The following is a 13,785-nucleotide window of genomic DNA, read 5'->3' as shown; positions in this document are numbered from 1 at the left end:
ACGGGGACGGGCTCAGGGCGCGGACACCGTATCGGGCCGCGCCGGACAAAAATGGGCTTTGGGGGACGCGGCTGGAACGCTTTTTTTGTCCGGCGCGCCCTAAATCCCTTTGGGGGACGGTTTAGGGGACGCGACTGGAGATGCTCTTAGCCTGCATGCTCTTGCCTGGTAACTTGATGTGCCGACCCAAGAAAGCTATCTATCCCCTCCTTACGTGTACCCGACGTGGCCCGCCGTCATCCTCATCCGTTGGCGCCGTCTTAATTGGTGCGGGAATACCGTTCCGTGGGCGCGTATAGCTGCCGCCAGTTTGAGATCGGATTCTTTCTTTATTTAGGCTCGAGGAGATGGATGACGATTGAGGGCTTGATTGGTGTAATTAGCCTTTTCCAGCTCACGGCCAGGGAATGCATCGTAGTAGTATCGTACACTGCAAGCCATACATACACACATACCGGCGGTATCTCACAATTTGTTTCGTTTTTGGTATCTTGCATAAGATTGCTCGGGTCCAAAATCATGCAAAGAAGGGTGCGCAAACGCGTTCAAACACCAACAAGGCTCCAACCCCTGAACGAAAAACGAAACTGGTTTCCAGGTTCAACCCCCTTCGACTCTTTCCTCCTCCCCATATAAAAACCGGCACCCGCATCCTCCTCGAACGCGCACACCATCCCCGTTCCTTCTTTATTCATTCCCGCCGGCCGGCCGCGACCCTCTCCTGGACCCCGACTCCTTCCATCCCTTCTCTCTTCCGGCCGGCCGCACCCCACTGACGGCGTCGCCTCTCCTCCGAGCCCTCGCACAAGGGGAGATGGATTTGGGGGCAGAGCAGCAGCAGCAGCACGGGTAAGCAAATCGGCCACGGCGAAACCGCTCCTGATCCTTTCCTTCTTCTCGGTACGCGCGCTGATTAGATGAAATTTCTGGGCGAAGCTGCGAGCATTACACGAGGGGGTGCCGGATACGGGCGCCGTGCTGCGGCGAGGTCTTCGGCTGCCGGCATTGCCACAACCAAGCAAAGGTCTGGACACATGTTTCTTTTTCCCTTCTCCATGCCGTGCGATTTCTCGATCGAATAAATTGTTCTTGGCTCTGACTGAGATTGTCGCTCAAACACTGCGCCTGCTTATTTCGTCGCAGAATTCGATCCAGGTCGACTTCCGCGAAAGGCATGAGATCCCTCGCCACGAAATCACCAAGGTATATGTTCTCCTTGGCTCCCTCCCCTCTGTAAATTCTGTTGTAGTTTTCCCTCAATTCTTCAGTGTTCTTTTTTTGCGGGTAGTTCTCCAGTGTTCTTTTTTTTGCGGGTAGTTCTTCAGTGGGGCTGCATGCCATCTTCTTCCGTATCGACTCTAGAGCTGCTGTAAACCCACCTCTTAACTGAGCAATCAACGATTTCTTTCCAGTATTCGAAACCCAATACTCCAGTATTTCCCCTTTCCCTTTCGATCCGATGGCCATGCACCCGTGGAGGTGGAGACAGGGGAAACCAACTGCCATGCAGTGGCCAAGATATCTTTTTTGTCCGGTTTCTTCAGATAAGGTTATCCTGGTACTCCGGGCCACAACTTGCGTCCTGATTTTTTTTGTTCCGCTTCTCTCTATCGATCGGCGACCTCCTTTGCAAGTTGCCGGCCTGTGTGGTCATCGACTACACATGATTGTTAGGTCCATGTCACCACTTGGAACCGGCCTGCTTGGAGAAAGGGGAAAAGGCAGCGGGAGAAAGGGAAATGGACAAGGATGTTTCGCTATCAGTAGAGATATATTTTTAATGTGACGGCGTTGGGTGGCGCATAATTGAAGGGCATGATTGCATCTACAGATTAACCATGTACTAGTAGCTCTATTTGTGTGCAGTGCCTATCCAGCCACATATATAGCCAATCGAGATCAATTTTAGTTTTAGCACCTGACTGATTGGGTGGCACATCATTCAAGGACATGATTGCAGTGCCTCTCCAGTCAAATAGCTATAGCAATTATAGTGTGTTTTTTTCCCTTTTCCTCTATCCAAATAAAACAATACTAATCAGTAGGAATCATATGGAACTCACCTACCGAAGCTAGTGTGCTTACTGAACCTCTTCTACTTTGTGATGTATCACAGGTTATCTGCTCTCTCTGCAGCAAAGAACAGGATGTAAGTGTCTAACATAAACAACATTCTGGAGTATCTTCACCCTTTGTCTGTACTAATCCTATGAAACTGCTCATTTGGATAAACAGGTGCAACAGAACTGCTCTGAATGTGGGGCATGCATGGGAAAATACTTCTGCAAAAAATGCAACTTCTTTGACGATGATGTAAGAGTCTTCAGATTTCTAAGCAAAGGAATAATTACTTGATTTGGTAGGTATTATTATTCTCTCTGTCTAACTGCCCATAAAATTTTGTAATAGATCTCCAAGAACCAGTATCACTGTGATGGATGCGGCATCTGCAGGCAAGTGCCCAATTGACAGTTATCCTTCTTAGTTTTTTTTTTCGGCACATTTAATATTTTTTTCAGAATGATCATTTTTTGTCTGGATATTTTTGTTCTCTTTGTTTCAGAACTGGTGGCAGTGATAACTTTCACTGCGAAAAATGCGGTATGTCTCGGGAACAAACTTGTGTCTTGACATGTCGCCGTAAAAGATTGCTCTAACGCCAACTATTCCTTGTTCACTGACAGGGTGTTGCTACAGCAATGTCTTGAAGGATTCTCATCACTGTATAGAAGGAGCAATGCATCACAACTGCCCTGTCTGCTTCGAGGTGAAGCTTTTTTTTTTTTTGAAAACACCAGTCATTATAAAAAAAAAAAGGCGTACCTAGTGCTGAAAAACACCCAGTCATTATGTTTGCAATTATTGTTGATCTTTAAAGAACAATCTGCCCATGTTTTTCCAATGACAGTATCTGTTTGACTCGACGATGGACATCAGTGTACTGCACTGCGGGCACACGATCCATCTGGAATGCCTGAACGAGATGAGGGCTCATAACCAGTAAGCATTTTTTCGGACAACAGCTTCTTACCTTTTGCATCTTCTCACATGAAATGGACCAGATGATCTGATCAAGCTGTTTTATTTGGCTCCCACCAGCTACGCGTGTCCAGTATGCTCGCGTTCCGCCTGCGACATGTCCGCCGTGTGGCAGAAGCTCGATCAGGAGGTCGCTGCCACACCGATGCCAGAGTTCTACCAGAAGAAGATGGTAATTAAGCAACAAACTGAGAACCAAACCTTTTAGCCGGCCTATCTAGAAGCTGAACAAACTATTAATGGTGTTTCTTCCAGGTATGGATCCTGTGTAACGACTGTGGGGTGACGTCGAGCGTTCGCTTCCACGTCCTGGCACATAAGTGCCCCGGATGTGCCTCCTACAACACCAGGGAGACGAGGGGTGGCCCGGCTACTGAAGCGGCATGCTCAAGAGTCTGAGCACTAAGATGAGAGGACACACACATATACAGGTGGGATACTATCCAGGAATTGATCAAGATGATGGAGCATTGGATTCAAGCTGGTAGGCTGAAGCTGATACTAGTGCTTGCTGCAGTAGGAAGCAAGTGAGGGAGAGGCGTCTCTCCTCTCTGAACAGACCAGGAATGGCTGTGCCATCGCGGTTGCTCGTTGCAAACCAGAGAACAACAAAACTCAGCTACGCTCGCATCAATCTGCTTTGATCGTTGTGAGTTGCCCGTGATACACTATCTGGAGAGCTCCTAATCAGGGCATCGGCAATTACACACCAAAAGCATAGGAAACGAGTGATGATATATATGGCGGATGTTGCAGCTGGATACTTGTTGCTCTTTCTGTTGGTAATCCATTGTTGCTTCGATAGTTTGCATTGGTTCATTTAACAACTGCGTCTAAAAACAACAGATTGCACCATGCACAAGAAAACATACTACAGTTAGGTGTACCATCTTCATTTTGGGAATCAAGCCTCCATTTTACCTATGGAATTGCCACAAAACCACATGATACATCACAGGGTGCTTCCAATTGCTCCCTTGATTTTTGTCAGAATTTTTAGGCTTAGGCAAAATACTTAAAATGAAAAGATAAATGGAAGGGTATTTTCCCTTTGAAGTTAAATTGCAAAATAAATATAATTCACGGAAAAATCCAATACAAATTAATAAGTGAAAGTGGAAACATTATATTAAACTTCAAGAGACGTAAATACGTTTTGGACATATCAATATTGTTGTTGCCTTACCAGCTCGGAGGCTAGATCATGGGTTTTAGTGGAGAGATACAACCATGACGTCAGCCAATAGTCGGTACCTACCACTCTTTGTCAGCAACTCACACAGAACTAGCCCGCCAAAGAAGATTGCGTCGTAAGGGAAGGCGTCATCGCATTGCTTTCGATATTACCACGTTGTCGTCTCATTGAGAGCCGCTTAGATCTAGTTATCCGCTAGAGCTTTGATCTGGCCCTAGCCACCGCCAAATGAGCCGCTTAGATCTAGTTATCAGCTAGAGCTTTGATCTGGTCCGATGGCATTTTCCGACAACAGAGAAGAGAGATGTGCCTCCAGCTACCTTCTATGGGGGCCATCCAAACCTTGGTGCAGAGTACCAAATCCTTCGGCCTTATTGTCACCATGCTGGACCAGGTTGTGCTTGACACGTCATCCAGTCCGCACGAAAGGGTACCAGATATGCATGCATCAGCCACCGTACTGATGAGACGACCACCACCCCTCCAAGTGTCTGACGAGCGCTTGATGAGTGCATTTTATACATGCATTTTTGTATATCTTTTTCTAATGACAGGCAAGAATTATTGCCAACTCCTGATTCCCAACAGAATTGTAGTTGGCGCTTAAACTTTGTTGAAAGAATTTATATACTTTCTCAATTGGAAAACACTTCTTTTCAACCGGTTGATCGATCGCTCGGTTCGCTATGGGCGATGTGTAGCTCCCTCACGCGTTGAAAGAATTTATATACTTTTCCCGTGTAGCTCCCTCACGCGTTGCATCGATGTTGCCTTTTCTTTCTCACGCGCTAGGCCACACACATCCTATCGTTGCCGCTGCTCTTCCTCATGCGCTTCCGTTGTTTGTGTCTGATCAAAGTGCCACAATGATGTATGTATGTATGCTAGAGAGAGATTGCTCCAACGTTGCCTACTGTTCGAGTAGCGTGGAATGAGTTGGGCGCAATTATTGGATGTACTAGGTTTTTGTTGTTGTTGGATAATGCGACTCTATTATTACATTTTGCTGCAAACAATTGAGGAAATCTGTTGCATATTGTATATGTTTTTGCTACATGAACATACTCAAAATGTTACACTTTCGCTACGAACAAACTACGAATATGTTGGATGTGTTGCTTGTATATTTTTTCCTACCGAATTGAAAATTGGAGATGGTTTGTTGGGCTGGTTGATTGCTTTGACAAGGTGCCAAGACTACTAGATCGTGCTTCCTGGATAGGCCTTATACGTTGGGTCTTTTGCGCGCATCTAATAAGATAACGAGCTGGGCTCTCAAATGACACTAATCGACACCTAACCGCATTTCCTAAACACCGACCAGGCCGGCTGTTACCGCGCACCGCACACCCACTGCGCGCGGTATGGGCTAGCCTGGTCGGCCCAGTTCAATGTTTTCTCTTTTTCTGTTTCTTTTATTCATTTTTTTCTTTCATTTTCCTTTTCCTTTTTCTTTTCTATTTTCTATTTTTATATTTTTGTTTATTTTTGTTTTTTTCAGATATGAAAATTATAAGAGTTTGAATTTTTTATAAATTAAAAAATTGTTGAGATTTTGAATTTTTTTGATTTTTTAAAAATATTTAGATTTAAAAGAAATTCAAATCATAGAAAACATTCAATTTTTGAAAAATGATCAAACTTGAAAAATTTTCAAATTTGGAAAAAGTTCATACTAAAAAATGTTGAAATTTTGGCAAAACCCCCAATTTTTTTAAATGCTCAAATGCGAAAAAAATTCAAAAACCATTGAAATTTGAAAAACGTTCAAATTTATAAACCGTACAAATTTGAAAAATGTTCAAATCCAAAAAAAGTTCATTTTTAAAATGGTGAAATTTGGTTTTTTGCAATTTTTTAAAATATTCAAATTTAAATTATGTTCATATTAAACATGTTCAAATTTCAAAAAAAATAAAATTTAAACATTTTTTGAATTTCAATCTGAACATTTTTAAAATTTTGTTCTTCGAAAATCTTTTTTTAAAGATAGATATTGAAAAAGAGAAATATTAACAAAAAAACAGCAAAAATAAGAAAAAAAACGTACAAAAGCTTAATGGGCCGTGGCCCAACATCTGACCTAGTCGCTAGGTGTGCTGGTGTATGGGCGCCCCCACACCTAGCGGCCTAGAGTTTGCGTGGGCTTAATCAAAGTATAGCCTACATTTGTTTTGGAAAAACAAATATAACTTTCTAAAGTTTGATCAGATATACATAGTATGCATTCGGTATTCTACATATTGAAAATTCGAAATAGTTTTGGACAGTATAACTCCGTTAAACGCATTATAAGCAAAAGAAAACTTGAGGACGCATTATAAGCAAATAGGCATATGCGTACATAACGAACATAGACATAATGGCGATTTTTTTAATAATATTTTGCTTTCGTTAATTTTATAAATAATACTCGATTTTGAACTTTTTCAAAAATAATACACCGTCAGGTTAGTGTTCCCCGATTAGTACTAATTAGATTCCCCGAACCTGATTAGTGCTAATCAGGGCACACTAACCCGATTAGCATCAAGCACATGCATGCATGCACATGCAGTCTAGGGGTAGTCGTGTTCCTCTACCCGACTAGTACTAATCGGGTTTCTCTAACCCGATTAGTACTAATCGGGTTCCCCTAACCCGACGATGTATTATTTTTGAAGAAAATTTAAAATTGGCTATTATTTTTAGAATTAATGGGAAAAAAGTATTACTACCTCTAGTTTGGCTAAATTTAGATGTATCTAAACACTCTTTAATGTATAGATATATCTCAATGTAAAGAAATCTTTAGCATCTTTTCATGACGGAGGGAGTATTAAAAAAAAAATCACGACATAATGCCCTCTCGCAAGGATTCTTTGATTCAACCAGCTTCAGCTTAGACGGATTCCACGGGCGAACAACCCACGAGACAAAAACAAGTCCCGCAAGTCAGTGCCGTTGTGTGCACAGAGTCGCGAAAGCTACACCTCCAACTACCGTATTATACCTTATAAATACCCCAGATAACAACGTACACATACAAGTACGTACATCCTATACAGTACAAGAATACAAGATACACATTGTCTACATGCCTGCATGCTGAATCACGTCACCTGGAGAAGCCGGCCGCCGGACACGTTAATCCCGTACTCACACAGACAACTACGTGCCGGCCGAACTGCCGTATGCGTGCTCCAGGTGTCTAGCATGATTGTGAATCGGTGTGACGCGCGCGTACACGTATCCGGTATCCCCGCCGTCAACATCGGCATGCTCCGTCACATGCCACGTCGACATCGTACAGTGCTAGTACTATCTGTGCCTCAGCAACAACATTATCCGCTCCACCAATCATTCCAGCCCGCGCGTCTTCCACAACAAGCCAAGAAACCATACCAACCGCGCCGAGCCGAGTAGGATCCCGTCGTGTTCACCGCAACGCACCTGAAACGCCCCGAGTCCGACGCACCGGCGTCCCCTGTGGCCGCGCCGGCCGAAACGCCAAAAGTTCACAGCCCGGCCGGTCCGGCCAAACGCATTGCCCACCTCTTTTCGCCCTTTCGCTGCAGCTTCCAACGCTATCATCGCTACCATCATCGCCGTAGCACATTCTCTTCTTTTCCACGTACATGAAAATGCCGCGCCACCACGCTAGGACCTACTCCATGCTAAGCTGCAACGGACGCGGCATGCCAACAACTCCACCCCCCCGTCCCCGCCTCCATGTCCACCGGTGGGAGAACCTGCATCGCCTTCGATCGAGCTCGGGCCCGACGGAGCTGAGATGGGGGAGTTCATGGTTGACACGGAGCAAGAGGTGTCGGCGGACCAGTGGGAGGAGGAGGAGGATGACGAAGATGATCTGGATGAATGGAGTGACGGGCCGGACGGGGTGGTGTTGTCGGCAGAGTAGAAGGCCATTGTGGCTTCTTTCGAGTCGTTGCAGGATCAATAGGTCACCGCCCGTACCCGCGAGGAAACCAATGAGGCTATCCTCCGCCGCATCACCGAGATCGATCTCCGCTGAGCGGGCGGTGACGGAACAGTCTAGACGCCTCCTCATGGTGCCAGCTCGAGCTCGACGATGGATGGAGCGATGAGGCCGCCGCCTGCGAAGCAACGCGGGTGGCCCAAAACGAGGTCTCCCGCGAGTGGAGGGCGACGCTGATGGGCCAGCGTTACAGGGATGCTCCGGCGGCTTTGCGGCACCGCCATATGCGCGAGGCAAGGACGACGAAGCGGGTAAAGGAGCAGGCGGAGGGGGTTACGTTGAACCAGCCACTAGGGAAGAACAACGACGAGGCTGGCCATCGCGTGCCCCGAATGATGACGAGTAGGCTAGGTTTCGTTTGGGTTTAGTCGCTTTTTCATTCAACTTTGCAAAATATAACAACATTTGAATGAAAAGTATAGTTTCTGTCGATTTTTTTACACCGTCCCTCAAACGGGGTACCAAGCTGCGGCATCTTCCAAATGACCGATCTGGTGCTTCTTCCGGACGGTGTTTGGGGGCGACGACTGGAGATTCTCTAAGGTAGTTGGTGTATAATATAGGGTACATGCTCAAAAAATTATTTGGGGCAAAAAAAAAACTCATGGTCCAACAAAGTGCCTATCCCTATGTTTTATTTAGTGATGCAAAAAAAAAATTAGGTAGCCTCTCGTGTTGCAAATTGGGCTGCTGCAAAAGAAAATCTCAGCGCGCGGACCAACCGTTGACGTGGGCACTGATACGTCCAAAACGTATATATTTTTCCGAACACTTTTGCTATTGTTTTGCCTCTAATTTGTGTATTTTGGATACAACTAACACGGACTAACGCTGTTTTCAGCAGAATTGCTCTGGTGTCTCGTTTTTGTGCAGAAATTCAACTTTCAGGAAAATCCCCGGAATTAATGTCGAAGGGCTTATTTTTCCAGAAGATTCACGGAGCTAGAAGGGCATGCCAGGGGAGGGCCCACGGCCCCGACACCATGGGCCGGCGCGGCCTAGGAGGGGGGCGCGCCGCCCTATGGTGAGGCCGCCTCGGCCAGCCTCTGACGGCCCCCTCTGGACTATTTAAGGGTTTCGATCTAGAAACGCGAGACGAGAAGTCGAAATCGCGAGAAGACATCCAGAACGCCGCCACCATCGCGAAACTCCGTCTCGGGACCAGAAACTCCGTTCTAGCACTCCGCCGGGACGGGGAATTGGAGGAGATCATCGCCACCATCACCACCGACGCCTCTCCATCGACCAGCCATGTTTCCCCCATCCATGTGTGAGTAATTCCCCCGCTGTAGGCTGAAGGGGATGGTAGGGATTGGATGAGATTGGTCATGTAATAGCATAAGATTGTTAGGGCATAGTGCCTAGTATCCGTAATTGGTACTTTTATGATATTGTTGCAACTTGTTATGCTTAATGCTTGTCACTAGGGCCCGAGTGCCATGATCTCAGATCTGAACATGTTATTATTTCATGATGATATGCATTGTTTTATCATCTTACCTGCAAGTTGTATACACGTATTGTTGTCCGGAACCCGAGGCCCCAAAGTGACAGAAATTGGGACAACCGAAGGGGAAGGCGGTGATATGAGGATCACATGTGTTCACGGAGTGTTAATGCTTTGCTCCGGTGCTCTATTAAAAGGAGTACCTTAATTTCTAGTAGAATCCCTAGAGGCCCGGCTGCCACCTGGCTGGTAGGACAAAAGATGTTGTGCAAGTTTCTCATTGCGAGCACGTACGACTAAATATGGAACACATGCCTATTGATTGATTAGTACTTGGATACTCGTTTTACTACTATCTCGCAAATGCCCTACCTTGATTGTTACATGAGTTTCTCTCATCCATGCAACGCCCGTTCATCCATCCCTCGTGCCTACGGTATTTTAATCCTGCTCGTTTACTATAATCACTACTGCTGTCTTTGTTACACTCGCTGCGATATTTCACTATCGCTATCGCTATAAAACTGTTACTATCGATAAACTCTTGCGAGCAAGTCCGTTTCCGAGTGCAGCTGAATTGACAACTCCGTTGTTAAGGCTTACAAATATTCTTTGGCTCCCCTTGTGTCGAATCAATAAATTGGGTTTTACTTCCCGCGAAGACCGTTGCGATCCGCTATACTTGTGGGTCATCAAGACTATTTTCACGGCGCCGTTGCCGGGGAGCATAGCTTTATTTGCAAGTTCACTTGGATTGATATTGTTCGCTGCAAATTCTCCATCATGGGTAAACCTCGCGATACTAAAGTCGCCATATTACCATCCACTACAAGAAAAGGTACAACTCGAGTACCTCTCGCTGCTCTTGATTCACCATCTCGTGATAAGTAAACTTGTTTCACCACCACAAGCTTCAAATGTTGGTACTTCTGCTGAATCTGAAAATTCCTCTTATAATTTTGATGATGCTTCGCTCGTGCTTGATAATGATGGTTCATTAGGATCTTTTCTAGATGCTACAATTGCTAGGTCTAGACAAATTGAAAATACCGAAACTCCTAATGAAAATGCTGCTACACTCGTTAATTCACCCGAGTCTCGTTGAATACTCTAGTGATGATCTTGATGAAGATTATGTAGAACTTGATCATGATTTCATTGATAAATGCAATGCTACTACTGGTACAAGTAATATTAAAAGGCTTCTTGCACAACATACTGTTAGATATAAACTGTCTCCTGATCCTAAATTTGCCACATCTCCTATAAACATTAAGGATAAGGATTATGATTTTTCTCTTGATCTGTTTCATATATCTATTGTTGAGAAAACACCTTTTTGTGGTACTAAAAAAGAAAGTGCTGTAGAACACATGATTGAGCTGTCTACTCTGAGTAGCTTGTTTTCTGATGATGTTAAGAAGCGTACTTATTTCGTTGCTAAAAATTTTCCTTTCTCATTAAAGGATGATGCTAAAACTTGGTATAATAGTTTGCCACCTGATTCTATTGATAGTCCAAGTGATTTGCTTGATGTTTTCTTTCGGAAATACTTTCCTGCTAGTGCTCAACATATTGCTTTGCAGAGAATTTATAATTTTGACCAGGAAGATGGAGAGAAATTGCCTGAAGCTTGGGCGAGATTTTGCTCTCTTATTAGAGCTCGGCCTGGACATGATCTGGAAAAGCATGATTTACTTGATATATTTTATAGTGGACTAACCATTGAGTCTAGGGCATACCTGGATAGTTGTGCTGGTTGTGTTTTCAGGAAAAGAACTCCACACGACGCTGAAGAATTATTGGCTAGAATAGGCCGGAATCATGATGATTGGTCTACACCTGAACCAACCCCGACACCAATATTGAAGAAGAGGGGTATGATTAAATTAAATGATGAAGATATGAGGGAAGCCAAGAAATCTCTTAAAGAGAAGGGTATTAAATCCGAAGATGTGAAGAATTTACCTCCCATAGAAGATTTATGTAAGATTACTCCCCCTTCATCCATGATTGAGGTACACTCTCTTGAACGCTTTACTAGGGAAGATATTCCGTATTCAAAACCTCCTGCTCAATGCTTAGATGAGTTTGATAATTATATTGTTAAGCAAAATAATTTTAATATAAGAGTAGAGAATCATTTAATGGAAAATTCTCGAGCTATTAGTGAATTGCATGGTATTGTGGAGAGAACATCCAATGATGTTAAGATGCTTGTTAAACATTTTCATATGGTTCAAACTCAAATTGATCAACTCACTAAAGTGCAAAATGACTTGTTAAAAAATAGTTCTAAAGAAAAACATGCTTATGAAGTAACAACTAGAGGCGGTGTTTCTACCCAGGATCCTCTATATCCTGAAGGGCATCCCAAAAGAGTTGAACAAGATTCTCAACAAACTGAAACTAGTGCTCCTTCTAAGAAAAATAAAAAGAAACATAAAACTGTTGTAGAATCCTCTGAACCTGTTAATGATCCTAATAGTATTTCTATTTCTGATGCTAAAACTGAAAGTGGTAATGAACATGATAAAGATAATGATAAGAATGATGCTTCTGATAAAGAAGAGGTTGAAGAAGAACCTGAAAAGCATGCTAAAAATAAAAAGTATACTAAAGAAGATTTTATTGCTAAGAAACATGGTAATGAAAGAGAACCTTGGGTTCAAAAGCAAATGCCTTTTCCTGCTAAGAAACTAAAATCAAAGGAAGAAGAACACTATAACAAATTTTGTGATTGGATGAAACCTTTATTCTTGCAAATCCCTTTGACTGATGCTATTAAATTGCCTCCTTATTCAAAGTATATGAAAGATATTGTCTCTAACAAAAGGAAAATTCCTAATGAGGAGATTTCCACTATGCTTGCTAATTACTCTATCAATGGCAAAGTTCCAAAGAAGCTGGGCGACCCAGGTATACCGACTATTCCTTGTTCCATCAAGAATAATTATGTTAGAACTGCTCTATGTGATTTGGGAGCAGGTGTTAGTGTTATGCCTTTTTCTCTTTACAAGAGACTTTATTTAGATAAGTTGATACCAACTGATATATCTTTGCAAATGGCCGATAAATCTACTGCTATTCTTGTTGGTATATGTGAGGATGTTCCTGTTCAAGTTACTAATAATTTCTTAATATTAACTGATTTTGTTGTGTTGGAAATGCCTGAAGATGATAATATGTCTATTATTCTTGGGAGACCTTTTCTTAACACCGCAGGGGCTGTTATTGATTGCAATAAAGGAAAAGTTACTTTCAATGTCGATGACAAGGAGCATACTATTTATTTTCCCAAGAGGATTGATAAAGTATGTGGAGTTAATACAATTTCTAATGTGAGAACTATCAAAGTGGGAACTATTGATTGTCCTATATATGAGCTTAAGCAAGGATATCAAAGTATTATGATTGGATCCATATCAATTCAATACAAGGTAACATGATTGATTTGAGGTTTATTTCTTCTTATGTCATGTAAAATTTATTTGGTGGCAAGACTTGATCAACCTTGTTAACAAATATATTTTATATGCATAGAAGAGCTAAGCAACATTTCTTTCTCCCTCCACTTGCTTTACTTGCTGTAGCACTACTTGTTTTGCAAGATGCTTAGTTGTTTAGAGGTTTGAAAATCTTTTTCTGCCCTATAATAATAATTTTGACACCCAGAAATATGCGTTTTTCGAAGTTTTCAAAAATTCACAAAAATTATACCATTGGTCTTATTTTTCGAAGAGGCATCTGGGAGCACCTGGGGATGACCAGTGGGGCACCCCAGGGCTGCACCCCACCAGCCGGCGCGGCCAGCAAGGGGGGCGCGCCACCCTGTGGTGTGGGCCCCTCCTTGCCCCACTACTTCATCTCTTCCTCCCATCTCACTCTCTCTCCCGAAAAAACTCGTACTCACTTTCTCTCACTCGCGTTTCTGCTCAAGAGCTCAAGATTTCTCGATCTCTTTGCTCAGCCCAGATTTCGTCCGAAATTTGGCACATTTGCTCTCCGGTATGTGACTCCTCCGATTATCCAAGTAGAATTTTGTTTGGTTGAGTATATCTTGAATATTTTGCTGCTGTAGGTAACATGTTTAGTGAGCTTGCATGCTTGTTCTAAGTGGTAAAA

At 43.4% G+C, this 13,785-nt stretch overlaps 1 protein-coding gene across 1 annotated transcript; it reads left to right on the top strand.

The window, feature by feature from the left end:
* The first annotated feature begins 356 nt into the window (after window positions 1-356).
* Window positions 357-3,843, top strand: LOC124650617 (E3 ubiquitin-protein ligase RZFP34-like). The gene is made up of 11 exons (XM_047190136.1): window positions 357-849; window positions 937-1,024; window positions 1,144-1,203; window positions 2,117-2,149; window positions 2,236-2,313; window positions 2,410-2,453; window positions 2,564-2,601; window positions 2,685-2,767; window positions 2,909-3,000; window positions 3,100-3,211; window positions 3,295-3,843. Exons 1-11 carry the CDS (start codon window positions 815-817, stop codon window positions 3,436-3,438), a joined length of 807 nt encoding a protein of 268 aa, XP_047046092.1. The 5' UTR covers window positions 357-814; the 3' UTR covers window positions 3,439-3,843.
* The last annotated feature ends 9,942 nt before the right edge of the window (window positions 3,844-13,785 follow it).

Source organism: Lolium rigidum, chromosome 4 (assembly GCF_022539505.1).
Source record: "Lolium rigidum isolate FL_2022 chromosome 4, APGP_CSIRO_Lrig_0.1, whole genome shotgun sequence".
NCBI classification, from domain to species: domain Eukaryota; kingdom Viridiplantae; phylum Streptophyta; class Magnoliopsida; order Poales; family Poaceae; genus Lolium; species Lolium rigidum.
The sequence above is the reverse complement of the archived record's forward strand: the minus strand, read 5'-3'. Positions and strand labels throughout refer to the sequence as shown.

Excerpts from the sequence above, each read along its gene's own strand:
- LOC124650617 (XM_047190136.1), top strand. The coding sequence starts at position 815 with ATGGATTTGGGGGCAGAGCAGCAGCAGCAGCACGG. Across the intron at positions 850-936 it reads GAGCAGCAGCAGCAGCACGG|CTGCGAGCATTACACGAGGG; the intron begins GTAAGCAAATCG and ends TTCTGGGCGAAG. Across the intron at positions 3,212-3,294 it reads AGTTCTACCAGAAGAAGATG|GTATGGATCCTGTGTAACGA; the intron begins GTAATTAAGCAA and ends TGTTTCTTCCAG.